The 18891-nt window shown below is 36.3% G+C and overlaps 2 protein-coding genes across 3 annotated transcripts in view; both read right to left on the reverse strand.

Moving 5' to 3' along the window:
- The window catches only part of gtse1 (G-2 and S-phase expressed 1), an 18148-nt gene extending 14561 nt beyond the window's left edge, over positions 1–3587 (reverse strand). The window contains exons 1-4 of one of the 2 annotated variants that reach the window (XM_056451771.1): positions 3493–3587; positions 3165–3219; positions 2874–2931; positions 1699–2326 (exon numbers count right to left, since the gene is read on the reverse strand). In XM_056451771.1, coding sequence (XP_056307746.1) covers positions 1699–2326; positions 2874–2931; positions 3165–3186 — 708 coding nt within the window. In that variant the 5' untranslated portion in view covers positions 3187–3219; positions 3493–3587. Of the gene's footprint in view, positions 1–1698; positions 2327–2873; positions 2932–3164; positions 3223–3492 lie in introns of both variants that reach the window. The other variant, XM_056451770.1, reaches the window with a different exon arrangement.
- A 372-nt stretch (positions 3588–3959) lies between these two features.
- Positions 3960–18891, reverse strand: part of atp2b1b (ATPase plasma membrane Ca2+ transporting 1b) — a 37770-nt gene continuing 22838 nt past the window's right edge. The window contains exons 7-20 of the mRNA XM_056451769.1: positions 17497–17643; positions 17194–17408; positions 16863–17105; positions 15325–15566; positions 13349–13586; positions 12317–12496; positions 11722–11809; positions 11523–11629; positions 9831–10022; positions 9525–9738; positions 9236–9447; positions 9051–9158; positions 7634–7822; positions 3960–4983 (exon numbers count right to left, since the gene is read on the reverse strand). Of these exons, the coding sequence (XP_056307744.1) occupies positions 4645–4983; positions 7634–7822; positions 9051–9158; positions 9236–9447; positions 9525–9738; positions 9831–10022; positions 11523–11629; positions 11722–11809; positions 12317–12496; positions 13349–13586; positions 15325–15566; positions 16863–17105; positions 17194–17408; positions 17497–17643 (2714 nt within the window). The 3' untranslated portion in view covers positions 3960–4644. The remainder of the gene's footprint in view (positions 4984–7633; positions 7823–9050; positions 9159–9235; positions 9448–9524; positions 9739–9830; positions 10023–11522; positions 11630–11721; positions 11810–12316; positions 12497–13348; positions 13587–15324; positions 15567–16862; positions 17106–17193; positions 17409–17496; positions 17644–18891) is intronic.

The raw sequence follows: 18891 nt of genomic DNA on the forward strand, positions 1-18891 counted from the left end.
GAAAACGAGAACGTTATTAGTAAAAATTCTGATTTAGCTAAAACAGTGACATGATTATTTGATGTATTTGCTGAGGAGTTAATTCAAGACTTTCTGCAACGATGAGTCACACAATGTCGTTTCAAAGTTTACACACACACAGAGAGAGAGAGTGTGTGAGTTTAACTTTGCACTGTTTTTGCAAGTAAACGTAACAGAATACACGTTAATATTCTATTCACTGCTGTCTTCTTTCATAATTGTACTGACATGCGGCTGTGGTGATAAAGACGGTAAAAATCGCTCTAATTTATTACAAACATGCACTGTTTTAAAAATGCTTTAAACTTGTAAAACTCACCATAATTTATGGAATGATTATTGCTAAGAGTGTCATTCTAAAACTGTGGAAATCAGACTCTGTTCCTCAATTTAAGACATGGTTAACTTATCTTACTCAAATATTGCACATGGAAAGAGTCCGTTATGGAATTATTGATAATCTTGCTAAGTTTTACAATGTATGGCAACCATTTCTTGATCACCTGGACCAATATAATGCAGATTCTGATGCTTAAAATGCTCACTGCCCCTATTGACTGTCTCTTTGTATTTTCATTGAAACCATTTATATGCCCTAATTTTTTTTTTATAATTTTTTTTTTCTTTAATAATTATTTTTATTATCTATTTTCTTTATTTTAATTATTATAACCATTATTTTCTTTGTATTATAATGCTTATTCCTTGTATTTTTTATTGTTGTGTTTTTTTGGTAATTATTGGAACATGTAAAACTAATAAAAACACTAGTTAAAAAAAAAAACTTGTAAAACTCATTCTTGATCACATTTGATGAGGATTGATGATCACAGCGAGCTCAACAGATCTTTTAATCCCAGTTGATTTGCGCACATCCTGTCTCGTTGATATAATTATACGCTTTACTAAAAAGACATGTTAATACACGGCTGTTAATAAGTCGGTGGGTAGGGAAACTGCACTCCAATGTTCCTGTCGGCTTCAAAATGGGAGGGATTTGGATTATAATTTTCCTGATGTTAAAATAGGAAGACTTTTTGTGTTTCGAACACTTTAATATAACTGTGGACACACTATACCTACAGACAGTTCTGTCCAAACAGCTTCCAAAAGATGATTTTCATCATAGGTGCTCTTTAAAATCGAAATAATAGATCCGCATGGAGATATTCACACCAGGCAAAGATGAAGAATTGCAGAAAAAAAACAGGACTCTGATAAGGTTAATAATGCATTTCAAGTCGTAAACATGGTAGATAGCTTGTATTTCTGATACAGTAACAAACTTTATCTTAATTTGCAGTTGTATATTGTGCACAATGTGCTTTTTTTAGAAGCCGAATGGGGGAAAAAACATTAAGATACGCAAGTGTTGTTAAAAAAGAAAAAAGAAAAAAGGTTTTGGTGGGCAAGCCGCCCAAAAATGCTTTGCTGTGGTCAAAGCGACCTTTGAGAAGGCATGAATTTGCCATGACTAGTCATTCATTTTGTGTTGTGTGGAAATACAGAATTTTTCAGCAATTCACCTAACTTTGTCAAGTGTTAACACATAAGTGTCACATTTATTCTAAACCTGCCCTAAAGCCAGTACTAAAAATAATACCAAGCAAATTATTCATTAAAAAAAAAATGTGCCTTTTTGAAAATATCGCACACCCCTAATAGAAGCATTCTCACTCTGCTTGGAGGAGGAAGCCTAGTTTTGTTGGGTGGTAATGGTTTTGCACTACATGAAAGCCGTGAGTTCCCCTGGCCGGTGGGTTTGCTGGGTAACACCCCACTATTGGCCACAAGGGCTTTGCTTTTGGATGCCAACTTAGGTTGTGTCACAGCAGGCCTGACTGGACTGGACGTACTGAGACGTGGCTTTCCAAACCCAGCCCTTCCATTAGCCTTCATCATGCGCTTCTGAATGGCGGGTGGAAGCTGCTTCATGGGACTGTCCTGCACTAGGAAGGTCTCTCTTTTTATGGGACTCAGAACATCAGCTGGCTTGCTGAACATGTTCAGTTTAGTTGCTGCATCATCTTCAAATGTCTCAGGTTGACACGAGGATCCAACGCTGCTCTCGGCTGCAGAATCAGTGATGGTTTGCTCAATGTGGCTGGCGAGTTGTTGAGCTTCTTTGCAGATTTCATCAAACTTTTCTCCAGTGAGTGGACTCCAGCTGGGCTCTTCTCCCAGAGATTGACCACTGCTTATATTGTCCTTCATTTGAGTCTCCACACCATGAGAGATGCATTTCTCTTTATGACTGACTGGACCCACGAAGACCTCATCTTCAACTTCATAATCTCCTTTAGAGCTACGAGAGAACATTTCAAATGTTAAATAGTAAAACCAAAGTACAGTTCATATTTTATAGCCCTTATTAAATAAGTGGTTCTCAACTAGAGGCATCGGCAGATTTACAGAATAAGAATTTTTTAATAAATTGCACTAAAATGAGCATCAACACATGCTGAAACATTTCATTTGACATTTTTTGGTTGAAATTGAATGTTAATATTTAGTTTTTTATATTTCAATTTACATTTGTCAGATAAAAACTGACCAAAAGTATTTTTCTTACACACAAACACAAATACGTTAGTACTTGTATTTGATAAAGGTCTTATAACATTTTTTTCTACATTTCAAATAAAATATTGTCATTTTAGGTTAAGTTTTTGCAATTTTTTACTTATTTAACTAATTCTTATACTTTTTTTTATTATTTAGCTTTTTATTACAGTATTAAAAATCCTGACACTTGTAACGTTGTTATCATATTTAATTTAAGTTATCATTATCAATCAAAAAAGTTAATAACTTTAAGCAACATTGATTTAACATACTTAATGAAAACAAACCTTCCAGGTGACAATGAAACGTCAAAGTCAAATTTCTCCTCAGCCAGTGAAACAAAATCTGCAGGTAAAGAGACAATAATAAATGGCAAAAAAACTTAAAAACTAAAAGATACTTTAAAATATTTATTAATGCTTATCTATGCTTTGTCATAGTAGACTAACAAAAACGTACTTTTTTTCTGACAACTACCAGGATACTAACAACTGATGTCTTATCGCTGCACTACGAAATCATAATTTTTTATAAGTATAATTCAGACAGATTTTGATTAGAAAAACCATAATCGTTACCACTGTGAGAAAGTGATGCCATCTTCAGCCAGCAAAACAAATGGAGGCCAAAGTCCTGCTAACAGTAGCATAGAGTTAATGTAGTTCCCCATTTGATTGCGACACGTTTCAGTTATAAGCAAACACATGTCAAACCAAATGCAGCATAAAATACTCGTTATAAAACTTTCGATACTCGTTAAAGAGAGTATTTTGTATGTGTGTACAAAATAGAAACGTTACATAAACATTACACAAGTCATGCAGCTGAAGCGGTTGAACTAATTAACGATAGAAATTTTAGCTTAAAAACACATTATAGATACTTAATATGGCGATTAAAACTTACGTTTTGTCCAGAGCTCTGTTTAGAGTTTTATTTATTAGTAGCAGTGTTGTCTATTCACAGGCACTAGCGATCTGTTTCCACATTTCAAATTTCGAGGTCTGGTTTCGAAGATCACGTGACTTGAATGCTGCAACGGGATTGGTGGGGTAGGTTTCCGGAACGCACAGCGTCATGTTGACGTTGCGCAGCACAAAATCAATGAAACACTGTTACAGATAATTTTTAACAATATGTATGTTTTTTGGTATATACAATATCATATAATTCTTGAAAAATTATTGAATTACTTCGAAATTATTTTTATTTTGTAAGAACATTTCTAATTATTTTAATGTAATTTTAATGTAATAACGTGGAACGTGTTTTGTGTAAGTTGACCAAGATCCGAAATAAAAACAATGATTAAGTTGATCTAAATATTAATGTTTTATTGTCAAAAACCATACACATACTTAAAGACTTCCGAATGTAAATTAAACCACAAAGACCATTTACATTTACAAAATTATATTCCATAAACAGATGGAAAAATATTCATTCCCAAAACGGGAATGAAACTAACAATGAAATTACAATTATCCCACAGATTTCTGTCCAATTCTTTCCTATTTACTTTTACTAATATTACATGTTTAGTTCCATTTCAAATCCTATGCCACATCCTGTTGAAATCCTGTTGAAGTCTTCATAATCCATAAAATCATCATCACAACAATTCATGAAGAGTGATTTCTTGACCAAAACTGATGTGTTTGAGGAGGCGAGGAGACTTAAATATGATAAAAACACTCTAAACAGAAGATACACGTACATTTTAGCACAGTCTCCCTGAACTACGACATGTCCTTTCTTGTTTTTCTTTTATTTGGTTGATTTAAAAAAAAAAAAGACAATAAATGAGCACAATGTATTACTGTAAACCAGCATATCATTCCCTTAATACACCTCAGATGTGTCAATTTTTTCTTTTCAAGAAATAAGAGGCCTGTAATTGACGTCTTTATACGTCATATAATAAATATTAAAACAAACCCTCATGAAATACATAAAAAACACACACATACACACAAGTTTCTCTACTCTTCCAGAAGGCCTAGAACCCAAGATCTTGTCCTCGATGTGCCCTTGGTCGTGGATTTAGGTTATGTTGGATTAGAGAGATGTCTCCAGGCTGTGTAATGGGCTTCCAGGAGTGGGAGGAAGGATAGTTTTTGCTAGATCTATGTGGTGATGGAAGCCTCTGCCGTCGATGGCATTATTGTTCTGATTTGGGGAAGATAAAACTAGAGGCAGTGGAGAAGGAGGCGCGTTGCGTTTGGTAGGTGCATCCTCTTCAGGATCTGTGTCATCGATTAGGGGAATCGCTGGCTCTGAATCCTCGATGCGAAACTCTGGGTGACTCATGAAGTTGTGAATGGAGCTGCGAGACTCGGGCGTCTCAAGGCCTTCATATGGGGACATGGAATCCCGGAAGGCATTGACTACACGGATCTGAGGAAACAACAACAAAACCAAATGGAAATCAGAGGTCAAGGAACTCAACAACATATAACCTTTGACCGCCAACCTTTTTTTTTTTACAACATGCTGCACATCTTCCCTGGATTTTTAGGGAACACATTTAGTTGACAGCACTGTAAATACAGTGTATATTATTGATCCAATAACATTGTACATATTGCACACATGTGAATATTTGTTTATTATGTTTTACATAACTTGACAATTACAACTGGTTGGCAATGATTAATAACAAATGTATTTAGCTCACAATCTCTTACAGATGCTTTTTAGTGTTTATTATTACATAAAAAAGTACATACACTTTTTTTAAAGGTACAATTTTTTGATGTTTTTTTCAAAATGACAAATGGCATATTTGTTGTACATTTTTTTTTACATTTCATGTAGTAAAACTTACTGCAGTTTTTATTTTATTTACAAACTTTTTTCTTTTATGTTTCCTTCAATTTTAATGATCATTTTTATATATTTTAAGATTAAAGCGATTTCTCAGTACTGGGTTGTGGCTTAAAGGGCTGAATAGTTGACAGTTCATTCCACTGTGGATAAATCAGGGACAAAGCCGAAGGAAAATGAATGAATAAAGATTAAAGCGAGTCAACACTGTAAAAAATTCTGTATGCCCTAAAATTTTTTATTTATTAATTTTCTTTTCGGCTTAGTCCCTTTATTAATCAGGGGTTGCCACAGCGGAACGAACCGCACTAAATTATTTAGTTGAATCAAATGAAATTTACTAGTCATCTCAACTTTTATTAAACAGACTAAAAATATTAAGTCAAACTTAATGTATAACTTAAAAAGATTAGTTGAAGCCTGTTTAACTTTTTTTATTGGGTTTTTCTCAACATTAAAACAAGACATCTAAACATCTGAACATCACATTAAAACAAAACAAGTCCAGGACAACATACAAAATATAAAAATAATAACAACAGGGGGGGGGGGGGGGGGTTAATAAAGGGTAAAATTACTTGTTTAGAATATCGACAGTAATTCACTATTTAACTTTGATGTTTTATTTAAGTTCTATTCTTTCGTCAGGTCCACTTGGTTGCAGAAGTGTAGAAAGGGATTCTAAATGCTTCACTGTAAAACCCAAAAAGTGAAGGTAACTCAAACCGTTTGAGGAAACTGATTGCAACAAAACATTTAAGTTCAAAAACTAATCCTAATGAGTACTGTGAACTTAATCCATTTGAGTAAATGAAGGCATTTGAGCACAGTAAAACCCAATAAATGAAGAGAACTCAAAGGAACTGAGTACTGTAAAACCTAATAACTTAAGGAAACTCAAACTATTTGAGAAAACCGATTGCTGCAAACCATTTGAGTTAAAAAACTAATCATTATGAGTACTGTGAACTATATTTAATTAACTCATTACCTTCAACACTGAGTTCAAAACTCTTTTCAAATGAGTAGAATTCACATTCAGCAATTTTTGAGTTAACTAAACTCATTTTATTTGATAAAGTTTACTGTTGGGTTTTACAGTGTATAAAAGTCTTTTAACTTCCCTTTGATAATGCATGTCAGTTTTTCCAGAGCAAGATTACAGGACATCTCTTTGATCCATTGACTAGATGAGGGCCTTTGAGTCTCTTTCCATTTTAATGCAATGCAAGTTTGGCCTGCAGCAAACTAAAATCTATTAGTTTGCGCTTCTTTGTATGCACAACCAGAGAACTTGGGTACATATGAAATAAACACAAACCTGTTTAACTTATTAAATTAAGTTAAAGCAACATACAAATATGTGTTAATTTGACTTTTTGTCATAAATATTTTACAGTGTAGGGATTAGGGTTATACAAAATCCAAACACGTGCGGTAAAATATCTACAAGTCAAATTAAAGGTAAAATCAAAATTTACAGTGATCATTTTTCTAGCTCACATTGTTATTCTTACTGTGAATAATTCATTTGTAAAAGTTAATCCACTGAAAATATATGTTGTTTTGATCATCTTTAATCAAACTCTGACTATCTGCTTCCGTGTTTGGAGTGGAAGTCCACCTGTTCACGTCAACCTGAGGACTTTCATGGTAACTGTATATCGATAATATATTAACCAAGCCCCTCTTACCATTAGTTTGCCATGAGAGAATGATGTGCAAAAGAAAGCCCCGCCCCCTATCCAATATTCGGTTCCAGTTGGTAGTACTGTACATCACCATACTGATATAAAAGTCTCAGTAACTTCCAGTTCATTCAGGCGGACTTTAAACTCAAATCAAACTTGGAACAACAAGTTCATTAATGATAGTTCAGCAAAAATTCTCTCATTATTTATTAATCCTCTGCTTGTTTCAAACATATTTAAGTTTCCTGTTTCTGATAGAGAAAAATACTAAATATGTTAATTTGAAGAATGCTGGAAACTGGAAGCCATTGATTTCCATAGTACTTTTATCCTACTATGTCTGAGTCTATGGCCAGCGGTTACCACCATTCTTCAAAAATCCTCTTGTGTGTTTAACAGAATAAAAAACTTCATAAAGGATGAGTAACTGGTAAGCCGATTTTACTTTTTAAGTTAAAATCACACAGTTGTCCTGAGGAAAAAACCTTTATAAAATGTACAATAACATGAAATGAAAGAAACTGCATTACCTGTGTCTGGATTCTGTTGAGACCCCTGCACCACAAAACCTGCCCCCTTCTCAGCTCCATCTCTGCATGGTCAATTTCATCAAGGTCTTCCATCTCCTCCAGCTCTTCCTCAGGGATCTCCTCCTTCTTAGTGCCATGACCCATGGTTATCAGGAACTTCAGCCGTCTTGTGGGAACGGTGGAAATCACCTGGGGGTCAGAGGGGTTTTGGTGAACAATCACACAGTGAAAAATTAGAGAAAAGTTATGTAGTGTGCAATGCAGCTTTGCTGTTTCGCAATGTAAAGCATGCGGTTAGAACCCAAAGCACCAGGTGTGAATAAACAGTGCACAAAATGCTTACAGCCAATAGGAAACCATTTTTAAAAGGCACCTCTCACTGCATAAAAATGCATTTGGTGTGACCGGGGCCTAACAAATCAGAATTATGTCAGTCTAAAGTCTTCTCTGGGTGCCTGTCTTGACCCTCGTTCACTGAGGTTTATTTGTGTTGCCAACATGCCAAAAAGATTCTGTTTTTGTGTTTTGTGTAAGGGCCAATGGTCAGCCATTGGAAAATATCAGGTCATCTGAGCATCTGTCAGGCTAGTTTGTTTGGCTTGTTCCACTTGTCGACTTTTGTCGTGCTCATGTCAGCGGGAGTTCACCCAATTCAGCTTTTATAATTGGTGTCGCCGCTGTTGGGGCCATCGGTGAGAGAGAGTGCTCTAATTGGCTATTGAGCTACATATCAGAGCATGAGGACAAAAACTGAAGGAGCAAAACCAAGTCAAGAGGGAACACAAAGCTGTCATTTAGTGGCATTTCTAATATATTTGCAGATGATATGAACTATCAGACATATTTGCATGAGCAACAAAGCACTGTAATGTTGGTACATAAACTCTGCTTTGTTTAAGACTTTTTTATGTGCTGCAATAGTTATGGTTTCCGTTTGTGGAATGACAATGCAGACTTCTGCCACCTGCAAGTATAGAAGTGTACAAATTCTCATGCAGGCACAAAACGCATGTTGTAGTTCCAGTTAGCTGTCATACTGTTTTGGCCCGTGGCTAGTTCATTTGACGTTGACTTGGTGTGTCCCCATGCTTAATCAAATCCACTTCAGTTCCAAAGGACGAGGACTCAGCAATTACAATTTGTGCCATTGTGTATGTAAGTGCTGAAGAAGTCTCTGGAGCTGAAATTCTGGAGCACTCGACCAATCAGAGCAGAGTGGACACTCAAAAGCTAAGTGTTCAGACAGATGGATTCTCACATTAAGAGAAAAGAGCTGATGTTGCAATGTATATTATAAGACAATTAAAAGTGTTTCTTGATCTCGGATGAATGTAAACCTACTGTAAGAGACTCCTATAACTAAACTGGTAAACTTTAAACAAGCACAACAGGGACACTTAAGATTTTCAACACTTACCTGTCCCCATAGAAGAGATCCAAAACCAAGGAAGACGCACCACAGCCACTGCTCAACTGAGAGACCGACACAGCTAAATGGCTTCCCTCCAAACTGGACGATTACAAACTAAAAAACAAAGGCAAACCATTCAGAGCAGTTGCAGATCATTGGTACAGTCTTATAGATGTTAAAATGTGACAAACCTGGATAATAAAGGTCCCAAATACAATGCTGCAGAAGATTATGTTATTGAAGATACCCTCGAAAACATTTCTCTCGCCGTGGATCTTTCGAGCGTTAATCTCATTGAAGAGTTGCATTAAAACAAAAGTGTTGAAGACGATGGTGTAGTGCTCTGAAGGAGGAGCATGAAGTGGAGCGTTCCTGCCACTGTCAATATCAAAGATCTGCTCACCTGTGAGAAAGGTAGAGATATATTAACCGATTTTACTCTTATTGGATGCTCAGAGATTTCTTTGTGTAGATGCGCACCTGCAAACAGTAGTGTGAAGATGATGGTCAGCTGATATACAGCATGTCCCAGGATGTTCTTCATCATGGTGCGGGAAATAAGCGGCTTGTTGCGGCCGTAGGGTTTGCGCAACAGTAAAGATTCAGTGGGAGGTTCTGTTGCTAGAGCTAGTGATGCGAATGTGTCCATGATTAAATTCACCCACAGCATCTGTACAGCTTTGAGCGGGGAGTCCTGTGTGAAGAGTTGGACAAAGAAATAGTTATAGACAAAGAATGGAGTTGCCTAAAATAGATGGACACGAGAAAGAGAAGTAGATTTCATACCTGAGTGATACAGGCTCCGGTAAACGCCACTATGACAGCCACCACATTGACTGTCAACTGAAACTGCAGGAACTTAGAAATGCTGTCGTATACGTTCCTCCCCCACATCACTGCTTTCACAATGCTGCTGAAGTTGTCATCGGTGAGGATGATGTCTGATGCTTCTTTAGCAACATCTGTCCCTGCAATCCCCTAAAAATCAAGTTTTACAAGCATTATTTCAGGATAAATGTGGGACATTTTTAATTTGGACATTTAAAAAAATTGAATACAGCCAGTAAGTGCCTTATTGCATCTGGTATTAGCATGCGTGTTTAGTCGTTTGATCAAAACTGGTTAGCCAAGACATGCAAATTTCAAGCGTTAAACAAAAGAAAGCAGGTTTTAAAGGGACTTCTGTGATTCAAATCATTTGTGTTTAGAATCAATGTGGTATTCACAATTGACAGCTGATATTTTTGTTTAGTAAAATTTGCAGGAATTATGCTAATTTATTTAAAGTAACAATTTAGCTCTCATAACTGAAATGTTATTTCCCCTGTAAACAAGCCTGTGCTGGTCCACTTATGCCCCATTCACACTGGTGTCAAAGCTTCCCATTCACTTTGAATGGATGACATCAAGCGTTGCTGAACTGAATTGTGGGTCCGTCAGTGCTGCTTCAGCAGCGTTGCTTCCTGCAGAAGTTGGGAATTTCTCAACTTTTCATGCGCCAATGGAAGTGTCACCCAATCGCTTTATGCAAATACCTCAGCTCAGAGAGTAGCTGATTGCAGGCTAATTTCATTGGCTGACACTGATATAATGATCGCATCAGCCCCCTTCAGACTCGCCCTCCACCAAGCGTTGATGCTGAAGCCCTGTATGAATTGGGCATTAGGGCTAGCCTAAGGGCCCCCAGTGGGCTGCAAGTACAGGGTCTCTGAGAGATTGCTCATTAGCAAAATGTTGACCATTTAGTGCTGGCCCTGCATGGGCAGCCTCACTTAGCCCCAAGAGGTCCTCAATAGACCCAAACTGGCCCTAACACTCTACTACATTTGCAGGATAAGGATGTAGCAAAAAGCAGAAAAGGTTTTCTTTGCATTTAAAAAAGTGTCACATTTATTTGACAACGTTTTCAAAGGACCAGTATATGTGCAGTCATCTTGTTGGTAAACAGTACCTGTTGTCTAGTGTATCTAAGACATCATTGTGTCTCCACTATTGGTTGTAATGTGAACTAAATCCTCACTTTGCTGATGAAGCATTAGCAAACACTTGAGCAACAACAACACTACCACATAATCCACCATTGTTTTATATGTTTGTTTGCTTGCCTTTAATCTACACCTCCCTAAAAATGTACCAATGACATCATTGTTTTTAAAAACTCATTTTCGTGTGTTTATAAATTTCAGTGTCAAAAACGCTGTTGTCATGCAAATGAACAGGCAAAATGTATAAAAAGTTTCCCCAGAAAGAGAATATAAATTATCTATAGAAATATAAAAATAGCACAAAATCATAGCATGGGCCCTGTAGGAGCATGTTTGCAGGGTCATTTGCAAGTACTTTTCCAAGCTTCACATTAAGGTTTTTCTTTGTTCATAGCTTTGTTCAAGCTATTTTTTTTTATGTTTGTAACTTTAAAACCTGCACTTGCACTTCTTCAGTTTATTAGAGTGGTGTACAATAGGTGTAAAGCCGTACCATCGCAAAGCCAACATCAGCTTTTTTAAGTGCAGGGCCATCGTTGGTTCCATCTCCAGTGACAGCTACTACTTGTCTCTGTTCTATGACGGTGCTATCGATTATACCTTAAGGAGACAAGAAAAACCTCTCATATGCAGCCAGACAGCAAAATGTACCACAAAAATGCGCCACAACAGTCCTGTCTAAAACTCATTACCTTTAACCAATGTATGCTTATCAGTAGGAGAAGATCTTGCAAGTACCCGCAGTTTGGGCCAAACCTTGTCCAGTCGTTCTTGCTCAATCTGAAATAAATAATAAGGTCTTTAATAACAACCCTTTAGTTCAGTGGTTCTCAACCATAATCCTGGGCCCCTCCCCCAACACTGCATGTTTTACATGTCTCCATTTTAAATTCCATTTTCCCCCTCCATGACTTTAAAATATGACAATTTATTTTACCCCAGTAATTTTAATGGAGTTTTTGCACTGATGGTCTTTCATCTCGTTTTACACTTGAACAACTAAATGAAGTCTATTTAACTGAATCTATTGTAATTACATTACAACATCGATGCTGTAAAAGGAATCTTATGAAAATGAAAATAGTCACATTAAGCTTTCAACGGAAGTTTATCACTGGCTGAAAAACACTAGCTGTGCATATAGCCCATTGCACAGACTCCAGGACCTAAAATGTTTTAGTGAGACAAAGGAGACATGCAAAATGTGCAGTCCAGGGTAGAGCTCCAGGAAAGTGGTTGAGAACTGATTGAAAGAATACTGATCAAGATGTGTTTTGACAACCTTACCTCTCCTAGTTCATTGCGTATCCGCCTGTTGAATTCTTTGCCTTCAAGGCACAGGAAGTCATCACCGATATGGAGAATGCCACACTTTGTTGCTATAGCTCGAGCAGTGTTAATATTATCCCCTGTGACCATCCGCACAGTGATACCTGCTCGCTGACACTTCTTAATTGCATCAGGGACCTGTAGGGATTGTAGCAGCCAGGTATTAGGTGTCAACAAACACATGCTGAATCATGCCCAAGTATATTTAGATTTATATTTTGCTCATAGTATGACATAATTAGTATCATGAGTTCAGTGCATGAGTACTGTACTATGTTTTTGTAACTACACATACATTGTACACACAGTATTTTAGTCCTTGATTTATCGACACTGAATTGGGCTGTTGTTTTACAGTCAAAAGAACAGAGGAGCAGAACAAGTCCAACGACAAACTACTGAAAATGGCAAAAAACACAAATGCCTGTTTTGTGTAGTATGTGTAAAACACCATAACACACTTTAGGCTTTTCAGTTATGACAACTTGGTTAAGCAAATTGTTATTTAGAGCTTGTTTTCTCTTTGTTTTTACTGGCAAATGTATAGTGTGTTTTCTATACATGACACATCGTCAGTCTGCCATGATGAAGAGCAGAACGTAAACAAAGCCACTGCACCAAACTAAATTAGCATATCTTGCTGCTAACATTGATCAATTATTCTCTTGTTTTGTCCAGTGCTAATTGGTCAGTCTGAAAACAAATCATTTAGAGTCAATAAAGAAGTCAATAACAAATCAAGCAGTTAAACATACCCAATTAAAGCCAGTTTGTCAAAATATTCAATCTTTTCCTGTTTATTAAGTCCTTCTCTTTATGATTTAGAAGTTTCCACACATTTATCTGTGGTTTAGACTGCATAAATAAACAATAACAACATATTCAACAGAAGACCGTGCAATCTGGTGTTTACATCCAAGCATCTCCATCATAGCCACATATACGTGTAACTGACCAAATCGTGGAGTGTAAGTGAAAGTAAGCAATTACCTCTGGCCTTACGGGATCCTCAATGCCCACCACACAGATGCAGGTCAGTCCAGTTAGGATATCTCCCTCATTATCCCAGTCAGGCTCCCCATCCGAAACAAGGAAGTCCCTGTAGGCGAGGCAGATGGTCCTCAATCCCTCAGAGGCCATTGGCTCAATCACCTGTGTCACCATGTCATCTCGATCAATGGGCCTGAAATGTTTGGCATCACCATTGCTTGTCAGGATTTTGCAGCACCTGGGGAAATATTACAGATTATATCTTGCTGGAATGGTTCTATTTATTTTAATTCATCTATTTTTACATTGTATACCAGGGGTTGGCAACCCTTGTGACCAAAAGAGCCATTTTGGTCACTTCTGCCACCAAAATAAAATGTGCCTGGAGCTGGGGCTGGGCCAATAAATTACATTATATGGAATCGTGATAAAATTTATGTCATAACAATAATAATCTCTGGACCTTTTTTACTCTATATTTACCTAAGAGCCAATCACACAGCAGAAATGTGCAACAATGGGAATCTAGAAGTGTGTTGATATTAGAGATGCATCGAATTTTTGACCACCGAAAATTTATCGGCCGAAAATATGTTAAGCCATTTCATGGACCCTCTAATTTTTGTGGCTTCATTCAATATTGGGATACTCTTTCAAATCCGAAAGCATTAACAACTTATATTAAAATATATATCGTTATCATTCAATGTGGAAAATAATTATCGAGATTGCATTTTTGCCATATGGCCCAGCCCTACCGGGAGCCGCAAAACATATTTGACCTCTAAATGAATTTAAAACAGTTTGTTCTTTATACAAATGTAAGCAAGTGCCGATTTGCACCACTAGGTGGCACTAGCGTGACTCTATTGTATTTTGATGTAAGCATGCGGGTGTTTATTCGCACTTCTTTAGTTGAATTGTTACTTTTATTTGTGAACTCTTGTTTTGTCTTTTATTATAATTTGGTATTGTTGATATAAGTTGGTATTTCTGTGTGTTCTCCCAGTGTTTGTGTGGGTTTTCTACGTGCTCCGGTTTCCTCCACAAGTCCAAAGACACCCGCTATATGTGAATTGGGTAAGCTACATTGTCTGTAGTTTATGTGTGTATGTCCTGGTCCTCCAGTTTAGGGATTGAGCGTTGGGCTAACGACCCACCGAGTAAAAATTAGATGTTACGAAACACCAACATTGTGCAGCTAAATATCAACTTTAAAATAAACGGCCCTGGGAGTAAGTAGCTATTACATATTGGTTTCTTATTTTCTAATAAAGGACTCAGCAATTCATTTTGATGCCTCATTTTTCAGAGGAAAATATTTGAATTAGTCACACTGACCAACAGAAAGCTGCTCGCCTTAAAAGTGAATGGTAAATCTGGAGCCATTATACACAATCACCCATGGCCTACATTCAAAGTGTGATTCAAAATATGTGATGGCGGCACGCTAGCAAGTTGCTAGTTACCAGATTGACGCCAGAGGAGTGTGGTTTACTTACTTTACAAGCTAGCCTTTGTTACACTCATCACCAAATGGCATTAATATAACACCCTTCAGTTCTGCTCATAACACTTTGTCCTGGATTCAGATCACTATCTCCAGCATTGTAGACTAAAAACCTATAGCATCAGTTTTAGCCTCTAGCCAGTTAGCCTCTTGAGGCAATGGAAGGGAGGTTTATTTGCACAGATCTTATTAGCTCTTTTATCACACATCTTTGCAAAACGGACAGAGGACAACAGATTACACTTTTTTATTACTGATATTTTTTACAGAAATATTGTGACAGTGTGTTTATAATGTACATATAGCCTTTGGTTTTTCTCTTTATGGAAAGCTGGACCAAAATACTGGCGACTAATTGAACACATATATATTCATAATTAAACTTCTAATGAAAGACATCATACCTCCGCTAATAAAACCATCAAGAAAACCCAAATTGTTTAAAAATCATGAAATGCTTGCTTACTTCTTCAGGAGGATTTCTGAAGCTCCTTTGCTGAACATGCGGTAACTTCCGTCAGAATTTTTCAGGACTGTACTCATGGATTTCCTAACTGAGTTAAAGGTGTACACTTTGTACAGTTTTTCCTCAGGATATTCACAGCGAATGGCTTGGTAATCCTTCCGTAATTCAGTGGCAAAACCTAGCAAGGCACATTCAGTTTTGTTCCCAACTTGACGGGGCAGGCCACCCTCTTTTTCAGCAGACTAGACAGAAAAGAAATGTGGATTTAGAAAAATCATGCAACCAATTCTAATCTTGAAGATAAAGTTAATGTGAACATCTAAACAATATATTATATATTAATTTAGTAATTTTATAAATTTATATATTAATTTAGCTTAATTTTTTTTTCCAAATTCAATATATATTTTTAAGTCATTCATTTAAAATATAGACAATTCATGACATAAAATGAAGATATTTATATTATATTATATTATATTATATTATATTATATTATATTATATTATATTATATTATATTATATTATATTATATTATATTTGTGATAATTGTAGAGATCTAACACACAATAACATTTTTATATTCGGATATGTATATGGCAATGTTGATGTGTTTGGTCTTGGTGGAATAAATCTGCTTCACTGCTGCTGCTTTGATAATTGGTGCGGTGGCTGTGATTTAGCCAATTAGGATGCAATCCTGAATTCACATATGAAAATTCAAAAATGTAATTCCTATCTAATCCCTACCCCTAAACCTAACGCTAACTGTATAATTAATCCTGAAATCAGAGCGGATTAATAGATGATTAACAATGATGCAGAAGCACATTACCTTAACTCTAAGCCTAAACTTGACATGAACTGTAAACTTATCCATTAAAATTCATTGGCTGATTGGAATGTTGTTCCAGGATCCACATAGATGTTCAACATAGATGTCCTACTTGGTGAAATCACACTAACCTAACATAGATGTGTAACCCAAGTAGTTTATCTATACACAGGTGGAGCTGGGGTTGAGGAGGGATCTGAAAAAAATGCTTTAGATCATACCTTTCAACCTTCCCGTTTTTCCCTGGATTCTCCCATATTTTATAATACTATCCCACTATCATCCTGTAAAGGTATTTTCCATTATTTTCAATCAAAGGGTGGCAATAAACATTAAAGAGCCGATCCTCCCTATACGTAACCCATACCGTCGAACCACCAGGGGACGCCCCTTGCTCATAAATGTGAATTTGTTCTGTGCTATCATTTTATTTAGGCATGAAAACAATTTGAAATAAATATAAAAACAGCGGGATTCCCTTCCTTTCCCGGCAGGTTATCCCTTATTTTCACATCCCAATGTTGACAGGTAAGCTATGGATTTGTACTACAAATAACAATGATGTGTTTAAATGTTGAGGAGCAAGCTCATTGGCTGCTGAGGCGACAGTAACCAATCACCAAGCATATTGCATATGAGCCTGCATGTTTATTAAAGTTTCATGACAGAACTCATGTATGTTCATGCATTTTTGTTTCTCACCATGATTTTTGAAGTGTATGCACAGTTCACGCCGATGCCTGTGACAAGCAGATTCATGATGTTGCCAGGAATCAGATCGGGTTCTGGAACCTTCTTGAAGTGTCTGTCTGCAATAAACACTTGAACCACTGTCATCCTGTTCATTGTAAGAGTGCCGGTTTTATCAGAACAAATGGCAGTGGCATTGCCCATCGTCTCGCAAGCGTCCAGATGTCTCACCAGGTTGTTGTCTTTCATCATTTTCTACAGAGAAGAACACAGACCATTTTACTGCAGCACTTTTTTAAATGTAAGGTTGTCATAAGACGTATGCGAAACATAGATCACATACTTTGACAGAATATGCCAATGAGATTGTGACGGCAAGAGGTAAACCTTCAGGCACAGCAACAACCAGCACAGTGACGCCGATGATGAAGAACTTGACGAAGAACTGGATGTAGATGGGAGTGCAGTCTTTGATCCACGAAAGCCCTTGGATCCAGAAAGTGTCCACCAAAAAGAGCACCACAAGAATGAGGACGGTGATGGCTGACATGAAGAGACCTGGCATAAAAACACACAGGTTTAAAACAAAGCAACTCATATGAATCGAAGAAAAAAGAACATTTGTATCTTGGTGATATTTTTCTACCTGCTTTTCCAATTTGTACTGCTAGTTTGGTAAGCTTCCCTTGAAGGACTGATTTCTCTTTCTTTGGTATCTTGGCTTTTTTTTGCTCTTCTTCTGTTCCATCGTCACTGTTGAGGGGCTCCATTTCTACTGTACCTCCATCTTTCTCTGAATGACGCAGAAACCCAAGAAGAATGTTTTAATCATGTGACTTATTATGTGTTTTATTAATGTTTCAAGAAGCTTGTTGTAGTCAGCTCTGGGTTAACAGTAATAATGCTGTAAATAATGTACACAAGCCAATCGTTTCACTTCATAAGACTTCAATGTTTCAGCAGGAGGCTTGGGTATTAATTTTAATGTTTGTATGACTTTTGACAGTCAAAATAATTGGTAAGTATTGGTGGGTGGGATTATATGATTCACCAAGGACCACAGTTCTTTAATGTGCTACAAAAAAAAAACATTTCTAGATAGCCTAAGGGTGAGTAACTGCAAATGTTCATTTTTGGATGATTTATTTGTAGATCTGGGCAGATTATTTATGAATTGTAATCAGTAACTGGTTACAATTACACAACAATTTTTTGTCAGTAATATCTCTCAGATTACACAATTATGGTAATGTAATCTTTCGGATTACATTTAGATTACTTTTGCGTTAACCCTTATTTCACATCACATATTAAATTAGGACAATAAATATTCTAAAAGAATTGAAGTAAATTCCATTCTTTATCACAGACAAGAGCCTCAATAGCTTCTTCTTACGGTGTATTGTTTGAACAGTTAATACTTCAAAATACTAATACTAATATACCTTGCACTATCAGTGTTTGCTGATAATAAATAAAATATTATGATTTTAAAATATTTACTTAGAATTTAGTGCATTTAGAAAATTGGAAAATTATAAAAAAACATGAAATTCACAGCAATATCACAGCTATATTAAGTGTTTTATCAAATAAAACCCTAAGAGTTGATATGACAGCATCACTGTCATATGACCACTCTCTGCCAAAAAGCTGCAAAGGATTACAAAGAATCCAAAACTTAAATAACTTATTGTTAATAGTGAATGTCTCTGTAATTGTATCTTTAAAAATACTCTTACAAGTACTTAATTTTTTAAAATCTGTTTACATTATCTGTATTATATATCCGTTACTATACAACTCTGATTTTAATCCTATATATATATATATATATTTTTTTTAATCATCTCAAATTTTGAGTGCTAGTGTGTCAGAATATTTAATCGCTCTAACTCCAACTTTTTGTTTCAGAAGGCAGTTTCACCCATGTGCGAAGAAAAGAGAAGAGATTTTGCCGTTTGAATGCACTATGTGTTTGTACAAGAGGAAAAAGCAGAGCTTTAAGGCCAAAGGCTATAATCTTCTTAATGCTAATCAG

The sequence above is a fragment of the Danio aesculapii genome, chromosome 25 (assembly GCF_903798145.1).
Source record: "Danio aesculapii chromosome 25, fDanAes4.1, whole genome shotgun sequence".
NCBI classification, from domain to species: Eukaryota; Metazoa; Chordata; class Actinopteri; order Cypriniformes; family Danionidae; genus Danio; species Danio aesculapii.